We start from the raw sequence: 21,567 nt of genomic DNA on the forward strand, positions 1-21,567 counted from the left end.
TCTCCCTTTTTTCTGTACAATGAATATCAGTGGGGTCCAGTGTTGCTTTTGATCCCACCGGCTTCCATTCTATGAAAGAAAGAAAGTTTGTAACAATATGACGGTGATTAAATGATTACAGATGATTACAGAATAGTGTAAAGAACATTTTAATAATCTAAAGAACCTTTTTCAACTATTAAGAACATTAAGTGCAATGGAAAGTTTCCATGGATGTTAAAGGTTCTTCATGGAACCACAGATAAAGCCAATAAAGAACCTTTATTTTTAAGAGTGTAGCTATCTGTTTGCTTCATTGAGTTCTGAAGAGCAGAGAAGGACGGACAGGCGTTTAATGCAGTTTTTAACAAGACATGGTCCCTGTTAGGACACACAGGCGATAATGTCCTACACACGCATGTAACTATCCCTAGTGTGTAATCTTGTTGGCAGCTTGAGGGTATTTTCCCTTTGTGCGTGTGTGTGTGTGTGTGTGTGTGTGTGTGTGTGTGGTCTGTCTGGTGAAAGCAGCCGTGGGATTTATGGCTAATCTGAACAGCAGATGGCAAAACATCAGATATTCTGTTTGAGCAGGAGAATTGATATTCTACAACTTATCATAAACGTTAACATAAACACAACATATACACACATACATTCTTGTGCAGCGTCATGTGACTCACGTGTGTGTATGTGATTATACTCATATTAATCCAGTGACCTGGATTGAGTTTGACTGGAGGAAGCGAAGCTGACGTATCTAGAGCGCACGCCATTCCACGGCTACTTCCAGAGAAAGAGAGAGAGAGAGAGAGAGAACAACAACCTTCCTCCCTTCTACTTGCTCTCTCACTCACACACGCTTCTCCTGAGGAAGCAGTATGAAAGCTGACACAGTATGGGCTGAGGACCATCCTGAGGAGACCCTCTGCTGAAAGACACAGGGACAGAGGCGAAACGGACAGAAAGAGTGCAAGAAACATCAACAAAGAAGCTGTGAACACATTCAAAAGACGAACAAGAAGAGACAGGCTGGACAATAGGTGGAAGGGAGCTGTGGAGACGGATCGGGAGAGAGAAACTGTGGTGGGACAGCAGACGCTGAACGCTCGCGGACCAGACACTCACACACACACCATGGTGATCCAGGGAGCCGTAACGCCCGGCAGGACCCGCAGGCTTCTCCTTAAACTGCCGGTGGGGACGTTGAGGCGAAATAGTGAGGAGAGGGTAAGACGTGAGACGATCCAAGAGTCTTGTGTGATTTTGAATGCTGGCTCAAGGTTATCAAGGACTGTCAGTGTGTTAGATTGTCTGCATCCTTGCAGCTGAGGAGACAGTGGAGATAATTAGCTGATTATCTGCTGCCATGATGGATGTGCACCTGCATAAGTGCTTTACAGAGAATCAGAGTGAACTGTGTTGTTTTCATGCTTCCTCTCCTGTCACTGTCACAGTTATGGCTTTCTGAGATCTGTGATCAAGTTCAAATGACAGTGTTGCGGAATAGTGTTTGTTCACTGAAGATAGTGGTACCAACTAAACATCACTGTGATTACCCAAAAAAACACGCAGCAACCTGTCCAGTTATGTGAATCATGTTAGCAGACAAAATATGGCGAGCTTCACCTCACTGAACTGACTGTCATTTACTGGAACTGCCACAGGGTAAAAGTTCTGGCTGTACAGTGTGTGTGTGTGTGTGTGTGTGTGTGTGTGTGTGTGTGGGTGTAACTGTGTACACATGGGTTTGCTTTCGCTCTCTATGTGGGTGTGTGTATCTCTGAATATGTGTGTGTGGGTGGACATTTTGTGGCATCGAAAGAAGTCATAAATTAATTAATCATAGAGATTCAGGTTCTTTAAAAAAATCACAAATACAAAATAGGATAATGATTTCAAGTCTGATGTTTTTATCATATCAGTTTGTACACTTAAATAAATGTATTTATATATTTTATTTATTTATTAGATAAGATATAAATAATAATATATATATATAAAGTAATCTGTTATTAATATTATTGATATTATTTAATGATAATGTATTATATATATATATATATATATTGTGTGTGTGCGTGTGTGTGTGTGTGTGTGTGTGTGTCTAATTTTAAATATTAAATGTAATGATTAACAACTATTATTCTTATTTATTTTTGTTCATCTTATCCATCTCTCTGTTTGTCTGTAATTTTTTATTTATTTTATTTTTGAAATATATATATATATATATATATATATATATATATATATATGTGTGTGTGTGTGTGTGTGTGTGTGTGTGTGTGTGTGTGTGTGTGTGTGTGTGTGTGTGTGTGTGTGTGTGTGTGTGTGTTGATTAATAATAAGTTATTGATATTTAATGATGTTTTAATAATTAATGATGTAGTTGGATGGATAGATAGATAAAATCATTAATATCAATAATATGTAGTACTATTGCTATATGTGTGTGTGTGTGTGTGTGTGTGTGTGTGTGTGTGTGTGTGTGTGTGTGTGTGTGTGTGTGTGTGTGTGTGTGTGTGTGTGAGGTGTGTGCATGACGTGTGTGGATGTGTTTGTTGATAATTATAAATTGCAATATAAATTCTATATAACATTAAATACTATCAGTAATATATTCATATACATTGGCCACCCTACTTTCTTGACATCAGACCAGCATTGACCATGGGACATGACCACTTCTATCAAAAACTATCTTCAAATTACATTAAAAGAAGATTTAACAAAATGTATATTTCTTTACATGATGTTGAAATGGCCTACATTCGTTGTGTGCCAGCTTAATGTGAATCCCGTTATGCACTAAAGTTACATGAAGTGTTTAATATTTCACAATGCAGTAGTACACATTACGTCTCTCTCTGTCTCTCTCTCTCCTTCTCTTTTTGCGCTGAGACAGATGTCTGTAATTACAGCAGTTTGAATTATTGATTAGAGGATTTCCTCACACACGTTATTTTTACTGCATCCCTCCAGAGCTCTCCTCCTCTCCACTGTCATTCTCTGTGGCCTGAGGCTGTCCTTTCAGCTGCTCAGAGTTTTACCTGAGAAATGTAGACACTTAGCTCTAACTGAATTGTGGCATGATGCCTACATGCGTGTACGTGTAGACTGACATGCAAAACTAAATTGAATGACTCGCATATAATATCCAGAACTGCGAAAGCATGTGAATTTGTGTGTGCATGAAACTCAGATTAACTGTGATTCTTCATTACTGTATATCTATATAATGGAATACTAATGGAACATGATGGAAGTTTTTGATGGACCCATTTTCTTGTCTTTGCCTCACGTTTTCATTAGATGTCTTTAGGCGGCTACGTGTCTTTAAGAGGCAGTTCTGGTCTTAATAAAGGCCTGTGGTGTGGGGTGTGTCTGTCTCACTGGGTTGCATTGATTGGCTCTTTTGAAACAGGGTTGTAATTTAGGGATTTCCTGTGAGGACGGCAGACAAGGTTTTGGGGGACGGCAGCAGTTGATAAGGCATTACTATTGCTATTAGCAGACAGAGATTTAATCAAAGGAACAAGGGCTTCATTCTCATTCTCTGATTACTAGGTTTCTCAAACCCCCCTCTTTCCCCTCAATGTTTTTTTCCTTCTCCTTGTCTTTTGTGTCTCTCATTTTCATCTGTTTGAGTGATTTTGACATGCAGCTCCCACAGACAGCAGACATACATGACAGGGTAATCATAGAGTCAGAGAAGCTTGAGTTGTTGTGGGTGAATCTCACAAAAACATGTCCATGTTTCACCCCGAAATCAAAAGAACAAATACTCTCTAAAAATGGCAAGTTATTTAACTCATCAAAATAAGTTGACATGTTTTACAGTGCATGCAAAAATATATATTTAGAATAAGAAAATTAAAACAATTTGCATTGTAAAAAGTTAGATAATTTAGGTCGGGTAAGATTTTTTAATATGTTTTTTAAAAGAAATCTTTTATGCTCACCAAGGCTGCATTTATTTGATTTAAAATACATTAAATACAGTAACAGAGTCACATGATCCTTCAGAAATCCTTCTGAAATGCTGATTTGCTGCTCAAGAAAACGTATTATTATTATTAATCTTGAACACAGTTGTAGTGCTTAATGGTTTTGTGGAAACTTCTTGGATTCTTGGATGATTAGAAAGTTCAAAAGATCTGCATTTATTTAAAATTGGAGTTTTTTGTTTACTGTCACAATTTAATGTATCCTGAATAAAAGTAATAATTTCTTTAAAAATAATAGTAATAATAAATACGAGCCCCAAAATGTTGAACATTAATATAAATATAAAGTATGTGTAATTGTTTATGAAATAGAATTATAAATTAAAAGAATAAAATATTGAATAATAAAAATATATACTTTAAAATATATTTAGAAAATACTACCAGAAAGTATGTTGTTTTGCATTGCATTACTGGTAAGATTTTTTGCATTACATTAATAAGAATTGAAGGGGGAATGCATTTAATTATCATGAAAATACTGTTACAGTGCACAAAATCTTAATGGTCCATTAACAGGCGTCTTCTTTAAACAAGATCTTTTGGTTTCAGGGTGAAATATGAAATGGACATATTGATGGGTTTCACCATTATACAACTCCATGTTTTATGATTAGACTCCAAATAACTTGTGCATAACTTGAGTTGAGTGTATGTCTGCGTGTGTTTGTGTACTGTATGAAGGTTAATGTAATCATGTAGCTAGAGGGCTTTCCATAAGAGTTAAATCTTTTCTCTTGTTGGAAATTTGGAACAGACAAATATGTTCTGCTTCATTAGACTGAGACAATGAAATAAGCCCTGTCCTTTTTGTCTCTTTCACCATCTTACCCTCCTCTCACCCCTTTTTTCTTCACTTCTCCTTCAACTGGCCTACTCTTTTACTTGTCCACATATTTCTGTCATTCGTTTACCATTTCATGCTTTAGTTCTATTTCCTGTCCTTTCAGCTTCCAATTTCCTTCTCCTCCTCCTCCTCCTTCTCGTTTCCTCCTTTTGAGGTCGAGTTATAGATTTATCTCAGCTTGTTTCTTTGCTATAATATGGTGTGACTACTTGCAGATTTTTCGAAGCCAGATTTCCAATCCAAGGCTCTTAGCAAAACTACAGTAGCAGTTTGGCTAAGGAAAACAGTTCCTTTCTACCTTGATGTTTATTGGGCTGCTGGAGTTTATGACCCTTTGTTGCATTGGGTGGAATCACTGCTGTCTGTCTGTGTGTGTGTGTGTGTGTGTGTGTGTGTGCGTGCGTGCGTGCATTCGTGCGTGCGTGCGTGCGTGCGTGTGTGTGTGTGTGTGTGTGTGTGTGTGTGTTTTTGATTGGGTCTTGTATTGTGCTCTATAGAGTTTGTCTCTGGGCAGTGCGCTAACTCTCAGCTAAAGTAGAGTGCTAATTGAGGCTTGTTAAATTTAACCGTTCTGTTGCCTCCCATTAGGAAGCAGGTCAGGCATGATGCAAATAGATGTGGAATAATATGCAAGTGTGTGTTTGAGCTTGTGCAATGTCAGCCATCTTTTAAATGCTCTAAAGCAACACATTTACAGTTGCTAATGCATGTATGCTGTGTCTGTAATCGGAAATGTGTAGAAATGTGTTTGTGTTATCTTCAACTATAATTTCTATTGCCTTTATTCAAAAAGGCCAGACTCTATACAAGTACTCGGATGCAGATGCTGCTGGTTTTGGCAAGCATTTCATGCATTGCTGAATTTTCTCAATGTTTGTGTTGGAAGTATTCTCAGGGTCAAATTCTGACATGGCTGGCATGGCAAAACTTTGAGGAGAAGTTTGCTGATCAAGTTAAAGTTAGCTGAACTGTTGCTATTCTTATACCTAGCTACCATAATAATAGCATAATCTGATTTAATGGCACATATGAAGGAAACTATCACTCTGTGAAAACTGAGGTATGTTCCCTGATGGAAAATAAAGCTCCATCTTAAACAAGCCTAAAATGGTTTGCTGGTCTGCAAACCATTTTAGGGTAGTTTAAAGTGGAAATTCAACCTATCTGTATTTTAAATGTGTCTTATTGGTCTTATTGTGAATTATTTGTTCATGCATTTTTCATTTATTAAATCTTTGAGCTTGTGGGTTGTAATCAAAATGCCATAACTCTTTCTTCCAGTGACTTCTCAAATTAATCTTAAACCCCGCCCATTTATAACAATTGAATGTGAGGTCATGGAAGCTTATTCTGTCAACTTATTTATTTATTTTTAACCAAAAGAGGATATTTTGAAGAATGCTGGTGACCGAACAGAGACTTCCATAGTATTTGTCACCCATGCTATGATTTGGATACCAACATTCTTCAAAATATATTTTTTTGTGTTCCACAGAAGAAAGAAAGTCATGAGTTTGGAATGACATGAGAGGGAGTAAACGATGGCAGAATTTTCATTTTTGGGTGGACTTTCCCTTTAAAGTGATGATGTAATGGAAGTAGCGAAAGATCTTTTCATCCTGTAGGGCAGACACTTGGTTCAATCTATCAGTGGGTCTGAATGTGAGCTCACAGTCGATTCTAAGCAAGGGGTTTGGTTTTCTCAGCAAGATTACCAACATAAAGCAAGAATGCATTTTAAGAATGTACAGCAGGACAGCAAGCTTGCAATGCAATAGCGTCACCGTCTTCATACCAGAGTATATTTGTGGCCTCAGACATTGCAGAGTTGATGCTTCCTTCCAAAGAAATGTCAACATATTTTCTACTTTGTTGTCTAGATGATAAATTGACCATTTAGAGCTTTGTCACATCACCATGTACTAGCTTCTCCACTTGGGCCCTCAAGAAATCTGGACACAGGCACGCACACACCAAGCTGGCGCTATCACTTTTATTGTTTTCCTCTCCATTTAGACAACCCCTCAAGCTCAAACTGATCTTTGGGAGGAAGAAACATCCCACAACACACACACTCATGCATACTAGTGCATATACCCCTCACAGACTTCAGCATGTGAATACAACAATATCAGCTGCCCTGAAGGAGCTTGATGGAATAGAATTGTGTCCATACACACACACACACACATTTCCTCATATCATTGGAAGATATGAAGTGTGTTCTAACTACTTTGAATATTGAACTGGAATGCAGCCTAGTCGTAAACACACATACACAATCTCCAGCATGTGTGAGAACATAAAGCTTTTTAAATGACTCCAACCTCTATGTGAACTTGACGTCTACTGGTTTCAATTAAATCTCATGTTCTGTTCCCAGAAACACCCGTGCATGATTCCAGGGTCAGTCAGTGTCACATTTGTCCCCCAAAACAGGATGCATCACCCCTCAAAATGTCCCGAATGTTCCTTAGACATGAACAAGTACAGAGCTTTGTGCTAAAAATAAGAGTAGAGAATGGATCATTTCACATGAGCTGGAACAGGCCTGTCATAGAGCATTACACACACTCACACACACATTTTGACTCATCTCTCTCTCTCTCTCAATAGTCTATTCATGTCATTCTGGGGGTGTGTGATGGTGTGCCTGGGTGTTAAGGGAGGAAATGTCTATGCATTCTGCTGGTGGCCTTGGATTGGAGTTGCTTAATTCCACTGGCTCAGTGCATGTGTGTGTGTGTGTGTGTGTGTGTGTGGCCACCCCCTCTGTGCTCTTGTGCTGTTATATTATAATCCTCATAAATATTTATGCTCACAGAAAGATTGAGGAGCAAACACTTATTAGCCTATATGCAGAATGAAGTAGGTCAGCACGCATATGCACGTGAACATGAACTTCAAACAGATCTGGTGCTCTATTTCTCTTTTTTGTGCTTCTGTCACATGGTACTGAAGATGCCACAGGTTCTTTTGTGTGTTTGGGTGAGAAAGAAAAGAAGAGGAAGAATTTGGGAATGATGTAGAGCTATGTTGTGCCATGCTTTCGTCCACCACAAAAATTTCAACTAAGTTTGTGAAACGAACAACATGTTTTCAGTAATGCACTTGAAATGAAGGTTTAAGAGTTATTATAAAACATGAATAAGAATCCAAATCTTAAAAATAGTTTTAAACTTTTAACCATTTATTTGTCTATGTAATCTGATAGATAGATGGATGGATGGATGGATAGCCATGTGTGCAATCGCTTACAAATCCATGTACTGTTGTCTGTGTATTTTTGAGTGTGTTCAATGATGCTATGTGACACTCATTTCAGAGGTGAGTGTATCAGATTCGCTATGTGATTCCCTTCACATTTATTGTGACCTACATTTCTTAAGTGTTTCTTTTTCATCTAAATAGAGTGTGAGTGTGTGAAAAGTACATGGTCGACTGACTCATCTGTGTGATTAATATGGTTTCTGTCTTTTGTGTGTCTAAGTGTGTGTATAGTGTAAAATCACTGAATACCACAGCTTTTCCCAGGGTTTCACAAAATAGACTGCTTACACACAGACACACACAAAATCACAAGTTTGAGGACTACCTCCATTTCTAAATATTTGCTCCTCTTCCTTCACACAATAGCCGCTCACACACATTCACACGTTTAAATGACAGCAGATGACATTCTCACCACTCAGGAAGCAGCAGCCGGTGACTCATAAACACATATTCTGAGCATTCCAATAGAACACAGCAGGAAACACAGGACGCTGCGTATTTCACAATTTAACATCATGCTGCTTTATTGTTGGACAACTTGTTTTCTGTTTTTATGTCCTCATTTCCTTCAGAGAAAAAAAAACATAATTTTTATGCAACTTTCTCAGTGTCACATGATTTTACGTTATGTTAATATTTCATATTTCATTTTGCTTTATTTTGAGTTGGGTTGGGGAACATTAATACCCTAGCAAAATGCAACTTTTTTTGTGCAAACTATACTACTCAAAACTCTTGGTATGCTTTTTTGGCAACATTTCCCAAGAAAAAACACATTGAGTTGACACAAAACCATGATTTTTGTGGTTCACGTGTGCTCTCATTGTTTCACATGGGATCATTTTAGACCTCAAATGCAATAATTTCCATTAAACAAAAACCCATAAATGAAATACAGCTTAATGGGAATTTCATGTATTTTTCAAAGGATCTGTTTTTCACATTCACATTGAACAGAATTCAAGGAAAAACATCTGCATTTTGTAACAGATCATTAAACATTCAGCTGAAGTTATTGAGACGGTTCTTAGGAATTCTGTTTCTCTCTGTCCTGCATGCTCCTCCATGAATACTTTCACATGTATGCTTTACAATAGTACTATCACAGTCTGCATCGGGTTTATTGCGCACAAATCAATATGCATTGAGCCGCATAATGGCAGGACAGTCGCGTGAATGAGTTATTGTAGTTGTCCTGGTTCTATAGCTCTGTATTTGGCCTCAGTACTATAGCAGCATGAACACAAACAGAAACCCATGTGCTTCTGTACTTATTCATTAGACTTCAGCTGTCACGGACTGTAAGTGAATGAGGTTTAGTGGCACACAGTGTCATTACACTCTCTGTAATCATACTGTATGATTTTACTATTGTAAAAGCTAACAACTGCATTTCTCTTTTACATTGGTTTCTAATACCAAGTCATTTCAATTCTGTTGTTTTCGTTATTCTTTTTTAATCCTTTGCATTTGAGCTGAAACTATGTTCACCATGATAAATATTTTATTGATCATGGTTAATCCAATATTGATGGGTTCAACTTTGATCAAACAGTAGGCCACCATAAATACAGCACCAGAAGTATGTATTGACATCCCTGCTAGTATCAATCAAATAACATAAAGTGTCAAGAAACATAAAAATATCCAATAATTCAAACATCTCAAAAAAACTACTCTTTTTATAAAATGTTAATTTATTGTATTATTTATATCACTATTACTATTTCTCACACTTAGGGTTAGTGATTTGAATAACCCCCTAAATAGTTCTCTGTTTGCGATCTAGGAGGGATTTGGCAGGTAAATGTTTATCAGGTAGTCTGTAGTTTAGGGACAGGATCTGAATTGGGTAATTTATGCCCTGAGAACATTGGCACAAACTGCATCTCCCAATCCAAAACTCTGGAATCTGGACGTCATCCCAATTATTTATGGAAAAACAAGTTTTCAACTCCCATGAGTAGAGCTGTCTGCTGCCCTGCCACACTAGGAAAGCTGAGACACACATATCGGGTATCTCTTTAGTCGCCCGGGGCCAATGAACCCGAGCAGGATCCATCCTGCGGAGAGGGACAAGTGTCCTTCATTCTTCCCTAGATGGGCGTCTCAGAGCATCATGCAAGCTTAAAACCCCTCGATGCACTTCTCTGAGACTGTTGCTTTAAAACAAACAAGTAGGGGCGAGGGAGAGAGAAAGAGGGAGAGAGAGAGGGACCAATAGTGCTCTATTTGTGGGAATGTTTGTGCTAGGCGAACTAAGAGCTGTTATTCTGGGAATTTGTCCTTGGAAGGAGAGAGACCAGTGAAAGACCAGTGAGACCGAATTCATTTCGAAGACGAGATCTGAGTCACACAGAAGTCACAATCTCAGTCTCCCATGGGGCATTTCTGAGGATTAAAGGAGGAAGGGATGAGAAAATGAAAGAGGAGAACGCAGAAAGGAGAGCAGCATTACCTGGGGATGTCTTCTCCCACACACACCTGTTCTGAGGGGATTATTTGAACACACACCTGTTTGTTTGTCAGCCATGGAGGCGATGCTTATGAGTCTGGGAGATAGAATGTGTGTGAGGCGCAGTGCATTATGGGATGTGACCTCGGCTGCCCTAAGAAGATTGAGGCACACACATATCAGAGCTCCTGACATCCTGGTCCGTGCCGTCTACCAGGTACAAACAGGCTTGGTCATTTTCAGTAATTTTCAATAATCTGTAGGTGATAACCACCTCCTTAAGAAACTAAAAGTGTGAGGAAATGTATAATATGTGAATGTTTCTTTCTTTATTTGTTTTTGTTTGTACAGACCTTAAAAATAGCTAACATCTGATTTAATTGAATGAATGAATAATAATATATATTTGAATTATAAATAATAATAATGTATATTTATATATAATATATATTTATAATATATTCCTTCATGTTTTTAAAATTTAAAATATAAATATTAATTCTGAATTTAATTTATTGTTTTTTTACATACATATATATATATATATATAAATTCACATAATATTTTATTGCTCATATCACTATAGCTTATACTTAGGCTTAGTGATTTGACTAAACCCATAATCCTAAGTACGTTCACGTGTAATTTGTCTCACAGTTTGTTTGTACTAGCATGAATAATACTTTAAATCTAACTTATAATTTGATCTTATGAACAATAAAACGGGTAAAAAAAATAGACTGCAGCCATATGTAGTGACCAGAATATCATAGAGACCTGATTTAGGGCAGTAAACAACCACCAAAAACTCTTTAGAAATGCCATAACAACACCCTGGCATCACGGTGGTGAGTTTTGCATGTACAGGTGCTACTCACAATCAAAACTCTTGTCCTGTTTGAATTCATGCCATGAGCAGGTTGTGTTGTGAGCTAAAGCACATTGGCGTTGCTGTGGTGGTTTCTAAGGGCTTGAGTCACACACTGTCTCACGGTCATGAAAACAGCTCTCTGCAGGAGTCTATGCTTCCATCTATCTGTATGAGAGAGAGAGAGAGAGAGAGAGAGAGATCAGTATTCAGACTGTGTTTCTTCCTACTGTGTGAACAGAACAGAACAGAACAGAACAGACTGAATCTCAGAGTTTCCATCTCACTGTGACATACCTGAAGAAATGAAGCAAAAGTGTATATCTGTTTGGAGTCTGATGTCTGACCCGCTGCTGCTATAGAAACAGACATTAATAAAGCTACAGACATGTCTTGGGTGCTTTGGATTACCATTGGTATTGAATGTGTTTATTAATATTTATTATATTTTTCATGCTGTTTGGAACACTTATTTTTTTACATGACACTATTTTTACATTTCGGGACAATCGCGTGTAATTTAAAGGAATATTTTGTCCACTTATAATTTATATGATATATAATGTATATCATTTTTATTTTAAATTATGGAAATCTGTATTCTTCTCTAAGAGTCCATGCAGATGAATAGCCAAGTGACTTTTGACCCTCTTCATGTTAAAGTTGGTCATAAGAATGTCCACTTGAATCTCAAGATTACAAAAAGAAACAACAACTCTGTATAACCTATGAGCTAATCTCACAGAGACCACCCGAAATGACCTTTGAGTTTGGCCAGAGGGTTTTCTCTGTGTCTACAGTGTAATTCAAGCAGTTATTGTCTATAAAATCACATACACACATACAGGGTGATGGTAATGGCTTAAGCATGGCTAATAAATATGATGAACTTACATTGTGGCACATTCAGGAGATGAGGAGGGGCTTCCTAAAACATTCTTTCCACATCTACACACACACTCACACACACTTTCCTTGTAGGCAGCAGTGTTTGATCCAGCAGGTATTTCCTTGGGAGACCCCTTCACCCCCCCCCCCCTTTTTTCCTTTCATTGAACATACCAGAAAACACGTCTCTCCGTCTCTCTTTCTCTCTCTCTTCTTTTTAAAGCCCAGCACAGTCCATCAGGCTCAGTGAAGGAATTATCCTTGCATCTTAATACACATCCATAGAGCTGCTTTTGTTCCATTTAAGCTGCTAATTGTGAGTTTCTCAGAGGGGTTTTTGGGAGAACAAGTGCATGTGAGCGAGAGAGAAGGCTCCCAAGGTTAGTTTAGTGCTAAGCATGTAGTAACTAGTTGTGTTTTTATATTCAGTTCTGATATATACACAACTAGACAATGGAATGTCCTCTCTTTTTCTGACAAATCAGTCATATTTTAAAAGCATATTTTAATTTACAGTAGATGGTGAAAGGAACAGGTTACTAAAATCTAATTACAATCTAGTTGTTTGCTATTTCTGAATGCAGTGTTGTCACATTTGTGCAGAACTAGCTGACATATGTTAGGAAGTTGTATGTACAGTAGTTAGCAGGACATTGTTATGCAGTTGTTAAAGTGTTCTGACTTGTTAGTATGTTGCTAGAGTTTTCTGGGTGGTTGCTAATTATAAAAAAGTCAGATACATTTAAAATAGTGTGGTGCTACCATGGTACATTTTTGAGATTTGTTATATTTTGGTCATGTATGGTGAAAATACCATGGTGTTTTTGAAGTTTTAAATTGTGTATTCTTTTTTCAGTTTTCTTTATAATATTAGTTTTGTCATGTGCTTTTGTCTTTTTATTATTTTTTAATATTCTAATTGAGCTTTAATTTGTTTTACCATTTTAGTTTCAGCTTTAATAATTTTTTTGTATGTTTTAGTACTTACAATTTTTCAGTTAGATGCCAAAGCAACATTTCTAATTATTATTATTATTATTATTATTATTATTATTATTATTATTATTATTATTATTATTATTATTATTATTATTATTATTAATATTATTATTATTAAATCTAATATCTTATTTTATTTCAGCTTATTTCAGATAGGTTTAGTTAAAAATAACAACACTGATGGGAGCCACAGAATGTTACTACTTTGTAATGGATGTTGTGCTGAGAACCATGGGAAAGGTCCATTCAGGAATTTATTTTTTCTTAGACTGAGTCTCAGTGTGTGTGTGTATTTCAGCGTAACCGTTTTCAGTGCTCTTTCCTACAGTGTTTTCCTCCCTCTTATTAAGCGACATGGTTTGGATTTGAGGGAAATACCATTTTCTCCTGTTGGATGGCAAAGTGCCACCCCTGCAGCTGCTGATGAATGGACTCTTCCACTTCAAACTCTGTGGAGAGCACAGGTCTGGCTTACACACATCTATTCTTCTCAGTCTGTTTCTCCCTTCGGTCCACAATCTGTCAGTTTGTTTCTCGGCTGAGGAGCAGGTGAATGGGCCGTGCTGCTCCAGGATTTTTCCTGTCTCACTGTGATAGAGAGGGAAAATTTTAAGAGCCTTCTGGAGCTGTTCGGCCATGGCTCATTCCAAACTGGAATGCTCTAGACATCACATCAGACGCAACCAAACACACACTGATACACCACAAGCTGTATTTATTCACAATGGTATTTTCCCAGAACATAATGTGTGTTAATCCCTTTGCAAATTCTTCAGTGGTGATATCAGGGCTTCATTTGGAAGTGCTGTTATCATGCTGATCAGAGTGTGTTTATGTGTGTGTCGGGGCTTCTGACGGGGTGATTGAGTGCCTTATAATTTCAGACATTTAGGCTGCAGATGCTATTTGTGAGTGTGTGGGAGCGTGCAACTGCAAGAATCGTTAACTGATTGTTATGATTCAAAAATGCAAATGGACAAGGCACATGCTAAAAATGGATTTAACCAAAAATGATGAAAGGTGATGAAACAGGTTTCCCAGAAAATGTCTTGGTTTGTGATGTCAGAGTATGCGCTGTTATCTCTGCCTACTGGAAACTCAAGCTTCTGATTGGCCAACATGGCTTAACGGTTGAGATTATATCACCACCTGTTGGTTTGGCATGCTCTTGACAGTGCATCATAGCATGCGTTTGCATTTTCATGTGGACGGAGCTTTTTTTAAAAACGGAAGAAGGAAAAACACTTTATGCGTTTTTGTTTAAAAATTCTTTTTCTCTCTGTTTTGGCCTTCCATCCACACATTTTTAGGCAACGAAAACGTTTCTTTTTTAAAATGCTCTCTAAAGTGGATCAAATTTAAAAACGCTGTTTTCGCGTCGCAGTATAGACTGTGAAAACGGAGGCTTTCGAAAATGATGATGCATTTTTAATCATGTGACCAATTCATCTAAAATGGTAAAATGATTGGCTGCTAGGATGTTGCTTTGCAGTTGATACATTGTTTTTAGTGGTTGCCAGAACATCGCTATGAAGTTGATAAGGTGTTTTGGTTGGTTTTTGTTCAGCTTTGAGTTCAACCAACACCCCTCCACCACCTTTTACATAGGTGTTTGGTTGGATTTCATGGTGGTGTATGCAGTTGCTAAAGCTTTTTCTTTCATTTGGGTAATAAAAATGTATTACATACCACGTGTGAATATGCTTTGCTATCACACATACCAAGATGTAAACTGATGTAGTTGACACTGAGAGGAAGTTAAATCCAAGGATATGATTTTTCCATGAATAGTCAGATTTCATGAGTCATATTCAGTAATAGTGGTATAGCATAAATATTGATTAATAGAAATAGCCTCCTCTCTCTCACTGTAATTCAATCATGCCTTACTGGCTTAGTGAAGTGACACAGATTACTTTGGGCTCAATCCAGCAGTTCTCTAATCATCAGATTTCCCTGTGTGTGTGTGGGTGCAGGGATGGCCGTCGCATATGCGAAATAGGCAAATGCTAGGGGCACCCAGAAATAATCATATGGCTTAATGCATTATTATTTTGTTATATCACAAAGGTTGATATTTAATTAAATATAAATATCTATGGGCTGCAGTTTTCAATGTGTTCGAGTGCAGCCCATGATACGCAGTTGTTCACTCTTCGCATTTATTTAAGGTATCACCGCTGTTCCTTAAGTGCCACCTGCTGACAGAAAGTGAATTTGCATTTTCATTCTTGCCTAGGGTACAAAATTGGTCAGGGCTGGCCCTGTGCGTGTGTGTGTAATCTAGCAGGATTACAGTCAAATGCATGTGATTAGTGTGTATTACCCAGAAGGCCAGGTCACACACATACTGAGATGAGGGAATCCTTAGATTTGCTGGGTTGGACACAGATATGAGAGTATGATATGGTTGATGTTTTGTGTTTTATGCAATATGATTATGATTAGTTATGTATTCTCTTCGGCATGATGGTGGTGGATAAAAATTGATATGTAATTTTATGGCAGTTGATAATATGTGAATGGAACATCTTTATTTTCACATTAATTAAAATGCATGCTATTTTTTTTACATTAATTAAGTTGCATTTTAAAGTGCCTGGTATGTATTTCATTATCACTGATTACTTTCAGAAATATAGCTCTACGAATAGGTCTGAATAGAATTTATTCATAATTTATGTTAAGTTTGTTAAGCTTATTGTTGAAAGCTTATTTTAATCATAAGCAATGTGGATTTTAATTTAAGAAGTGAAATGAAAACGAAAATAAAAGTGTGTACATGCACGCACACCAACACACACACACACACACTCACACACACACATACGCGCACACACACACACACACACATACAAAAATACATACATAGAGATATTTAAATGTAGATATAGATATGTATAAAGGAAGAAGTCTCTTATAATCACCAAGGCTGTATTTATTTGATCATAAATACAGGAATAAAAACATCAATATTGTAAAATTTGAATTTGAAAAATTGAAAAATTCCTGTGATTTATCAGCATCATTACTCCAGTCTTCAGTGTCACATGATCCTTCAGAAATCATTCTAATATGCTGATTTGCTGCTTAAATATTTCGGATTATGTTGTTAATGTGAAACAGTTGTGGTTAGTATTTCTGTGAAACTGTGCACATTTCTTTACATCAATACATTTGTTTAATGTGTCCTTACAAAAATGCTAATTTTTAAGATAGAATTTCAGAATAAATTTTTTATTAGTTCACACTGCTGACCTTTGACCCCTAGAATAGTCCTGTTTTGTTGGTAGGTGAGAGGGGAAGAGATTCTTAATTAACTTTCCGTTGACATTATGAAGACTTTGGTTGACCTCTGCCATGAGCCTTCACAAGTTGTCATATTCAGAGATGAAAACCGGCACATTCCAGAAAAATTGCCCTAATTACAGTTAGAAACTCCCACATCATCCTCTGTGACCTCTGACCCGATTCAACACATCATTAGACTGTTTTAATATTTCATGAAAACACACTCTCACCCTGTTCAAGCCTAAACCGAAGACACTTATCTGTGTGTCAGTAATTCACATCACTAACGTAAAATAAGGGATGTTCAAAATCACAGTTTATATTAATTTGTCAAACTGAAAATGTCAAATCAAGTAACGCGTGTTACATTGTGGGATACTTGTCTAGCACAGTGTGATGTAGTTCTACACTGCATATTTGGCAAACATAATAGACCATCAGGGGATTGCAGACAGAAATCTTGCATACTTCACAATATACATACTGCTCACTGCAGTGTGGTTACGTTTGGCTAAGGTTATATTATGTTTCAAAACATAACCATAGTATGATTTTAATGCACAGAAAGCAAGTAATATTAATCTATGATATATGTAGTCTAAAGCAGGATCTCTTGGCGCTGAGGAATTCCAGATCTTACGCAGCTTCCAGGAAGGCTTTCTAGATGTGACAGGTGTGCTGAGATGAGATTTGATTTAGTGCCAGTCAGGAATTAAGAGATAAATGCACCTGGACCCACGTTCTGTTACTATGGTGATACATGTGACTAATGGTGACATCAGTGCGTCAAGAGAAGGCTGAAATGCAGATATATTAGTATTTGAATTGTAAACGAGGATTGAAGAGAGGGGTGTGTGTGTGTGTTTAAACAGCCAGACGTTTTGGCAGGATACTCAAGGCTAATTTGCATATGCAGTCTTACGCACAGTCAAAAAAGGCCTGTAAAGGCCCTTCAACTATAAAGATTAAGTTCAAAAAACAGTTCTCAATAATAAAGAATAGAAAAGACCAGGTCTAGTTTTCTTCTGCTGCTGTATGAAGTTAGCTGTTCCGCTCATTTCCTCTCTTTCTGTTTAATGTTCTGTGTATTGGTTAGACTGTGTGATAGGTCAACAAGTTCATCATGTCTGCAGTGCCTGCAATCAGAGATTCAGCCAATCAGGGCTCAGTTCTCTTAACTGATCTGGACATACTCACAGCTTTGGCGAGAAACCATTGCGATGGGCATTTATGCAGCGGTTCGGTCAAAGTGGTTGATTTACACTTGTTTAATTATAAAAGAGTGAGTGACAGTGGGAGAGAAACAGATATGTGGAAACTGCCCACTTAGTCTACTAGGACACATACACAATTATGTACTTGTGACTGGATGTGAGAAATTCACTTTTAAATTGATAGCACTTTCGTTGAAGGAGGTTATTTTTGGGACACATATTATCTCTAATCCATATTCCATATAAGCATAGAATTAGAAAGCAAAATATTGGTAGCATTTTGGCATAATGGAAGATATTTTTTAGATTTAAATGTTGTCTGGTGTAGGATATTTAACTGTTCTTGTAAATTTTTCCTACAATTTTTTATATTTAGACCACATTTGCTGCAATCTAAAATAAAAATGGTTTAGTAATGGTAAATGTGATCTGTAACAAATATCAAAATTAATATAGAGTTTTCATACTGTAAATTAAAGTTAATTTGGCTTACTATTGTAGGTTTATTAAGATTTTGAATTTGATTGATTGGGTTTTTGAAAAAAAAAAAAAATCTGTTTTAGTTTTAGTAATGTTAGTACTTAAACTTATCTAGTTAATTGCCAATGCAGCTATCTCATATCTCATATTTAAATAGTATTAAAATTATCATTTCAGCTTTAAGTTACCAAAAATTATTTTATAGTTTTAGTTAACATCAACAACAGCACTAGTACATTATAGCATTGTGATGCCTAAATTCAGTAAAATTTTATAAATTTTAGAATTCATTTAAGAAATAGAATTTTTAGTTGTAATTGCAATTGTAAATGTGACTTCTAAATCAAACTGCAACTGATTAACTTTTAATTTTTATTTATTTAGACAAAAAAATAATAATAATATCAACCATTTGTCAGTTACTGACTATAACATGAAAATATTTATAAATTTGGCCAAAAATGTAATTCCGATGCATCCACAAAATTTATATTAGTATTTTAATTTAATCTTTACTTAGTTTGCAGTAATAAAAGTATACATAATTGTCATAAGACAGCATAAGGTTTTTTTTTTTTTTTTTCTAAATAGGCAGAATTTTTCAGTGCAGAGTGGTGTTGGTGTGTGTGTGTGTGTGTGTGTGTGTGTGTGTGTGTGTGTGTCTATCTTGGGGGGTCCATTATATCCAAGAACACATGAAGTCCATACACAGATCTATTTCAGTTTAATAAACTGCAGATGTGTGTGTGGCCCAGAATGCTCCTTCACTCACTCTTTTATCAACAAACTCCAAATTGCTCTAGTTTCTTCAGAATCCCAAGAATGCTTGACCAACTTAAGATGTTCACTCATACAGAAATAGCCAACGGTGCGGCATGAAAGCATTCCTCTAAAACACAGCATGAGAAAACAACTCAGTGACTCTGAGAGTGACTGATAGTAATAGAATTTACATTTTTTAAATTATAGTTCATCCAAATATTAAACTGTGTCATTGATTACTCACTCTCATTCCAATCACGCTCACTCTCGTTTCAACACTGTGCACTATGAAAGTATCATAAAAGTAGTCTAAAAAGTTGAATTATTTGAGGAACAGACTAAATTCAGATTATTTACAAAAAATCTCCCACTCCGCAGCACATCTTATAATGTTTTTGGTTATATTTGGATCTGCATCTGTAACTGTTAATATGGAAAAAAACATCAGGATCTTTCTGTCTAACACCATCTCCTTTCGAATGCCACAGATGATAATAGAACAACATGAGAGTGAATTGAAACAGATTTTTAATTTTTGGAGTGAACTATTCCTTTAAGACTTCTCCTAGATAAGGTTTCCTCTACAATGGATCATCGTTCCCCAGAGAGCTCTTTATTAAGCACACACAAACTTACACGGCCTGTGAAGATGAGTGTACAGAGTGGCCGTGTATGGTGAGAGCAGTGATGTGGTCTGTGGTCAGAGTGTGTCAGAGGCTGGAGGAGTGTAAGTGATGCTCTCTCTGTCTTGTGATGTGTGTGAGGGATCGTTTCTGCTGCTCTACTGACTCATATACTCACTTATAGGTCTATGTTCTGGGTCACACACACATACTGTCCCACTGTCAGAGATAGGATTCTGCTGACATGCGCACAATGAAAGGCACACATGTGAGAGGAGATCTCATTTATTGATTTACACAGTTCCTGAGTCAGCAATCTGTTCAGGTTACGCACAGACTCACACACTTATTCTGTTCTTTATGACTGGTGACAATTATAGCACACTTTTCTGAAAGCTTTTACTTCATTGAACACAACAGAGAGGTTGGTTTTTTTTTTTTGGCTCAGCTAAGTTCTGCATGACAAAACATAACTCTAGCCTATATGTTCGTGTTTGCCTGGCAGAAAATGGGTTGTTGTTTTTTTCACACTTTTTTCACATTTTAGCTTTCTATTTAACTCCTGCATTGTGACAATGAATGTAATATTTACAAATATTCCAATAAATTAACAAATAATGTGAGGCCAGTGTTGAAATTGGTTTTAAGCAATACTGAATGAAACAGTTTTTAATGAATCAGTTGAGTAAATGATTCATTGAATAACTGAATCAGCATTTTCAAACAAATTGATTCAGTAAAAAAAAAACGATGAATCTGTATGAATCGGTGTATTTGAATGAATCATTTGAGTGAATTATTTATTGAATCACCCGGAAAACGACATTTTATGTATTCCTGAATAAATTAACATTTTCAAACATTAATTATTGAGTGAATGATTAGTAGACTCATAAAGCTTTGATTAATGAATCAGTGTTTGTGAATTGGTTGAGTCAGTGATTCATTGAATCACTCTAAGACAGTTCCTGAATGATTCAGCATTTTTTAACAAACTGTTGAGTCAACAATTCATTGAATAATTCATCAACACGATCACTTGATTTGTGTCTGAACGAATCTGTGTTTTTGATTTAATTTTTCAATGATGTTTTTCAAAGACTTTTCACTAATTGATGGAGTGATGTTATATACAGAAAGAATCACTTTAAAATCCTCACCAGGAAATAACCTGTAGCCTAAAAAGCATGTCACACTGCCATCACTATTGTTTAAATATCTGTAGCCCTAATACTGTAACAATTTTCTTATTGGATTCATACTTACCAAGTACATATTCGTCTAGATACCATTTTTTTCTAAGCATCTCTTTCTCTTTTGTACACATTCACAGCAGGGTCAGTTTCTGTTTGCCAGAGATGCATTTGCATTCAGTAGTTCAACCTTCAATCAATATTTAAAAAGGGATGAGAACAGAATGACTCAGCTTTTAACATAGAAACCTTTACAATCACATAGAAACCACGGAAAACTTCAAATGATATTGTAGATTAATATGATCCAGTAGATTCAAGTGTTGTTTATCTGGTCTTGTTTATCTTATTTATTTGTCCCATGTGTTTCCAATGTATACAGTGGGATATATTTATGTGTGTGGGCGTGTTAGTAGGCTAGAAGCTTTAGATGTTTAGGTTGTGTATGTGTGTGTGTGTGTGTGTGTGTGTGTGTGTGTGTGTGTGTGTGTGTGTGTGTGTGTGTGTGTGTGTGTGTGTGTGTGCGCGTGTGTGTGTGTGTGTGTGTGTGTGTGTGTGTGGTAGTATACAGGCCAGATGGGAGTAAAGCTATGCATTGAAATTTCAGCGGGAGAGATCTCACACACATTTGAAGTGCTCACATGTGGGTGTGTGTGTTGCTTTTTTTTCCATGGATTTAACTGGA

At 36.6% G+C, this 21,567-nt stretch overlaps 1 protein-coding gene across 10 annotated transcripts in view; it reads left to right on the forward strand.

Moving 5' to 3' along the window:
* The window catches only part of LOC113073063 (FERM domain-containing protein 4A-like), a 127,433-nt gene that overhangs the window by 53,637 nt on the left and 52,229 nt on the right, over window positions 1-21,567 (forward strand). For 3 of the 10 annotated variants that reach the window (XM_026245952.1, XM_026245954.1, XM_026245957.1), the window contains exon 1: window positions 10,344-10,781. The exons of 2 other annotated variants lie outside the window; for them this stretch is intronic. In XM_026245952.1, the coding sequence (XP_026101737.1) occupies window positions 10,641-10,781 (141 nt within the window). In that variant the 5' untranslated portion in view covers window positions 10,344-10,640. Of the gene's footprint in view, window positions 1-750; window positions 1,210-10,343; window positions 10,782-21,567 lie in introns of those variants that run through there. 5 more of the 10 variants (XM_026245950.1, XM_026245953.1, XM_026245958.1 and 2 more) reach the window with 4 other exon arrangements.

The sequence above is a fragment of the Carassius auratus genome, unplaced genomic scaffold (assembly GCF_003368295.1).
Source record: "Carassius auratus strain Wakin unplaced genomic scaffold, ASM336829v1 scaf_tig00011294, whole genome shotgun sequence".
In the NCBI taxonomy this organism is placed as follows: Eukaryota; Metazoa; Chordata; class Actinopteri; order Cypriniformes; family Cyprinidae; genus Carassius; species Carassius auratus.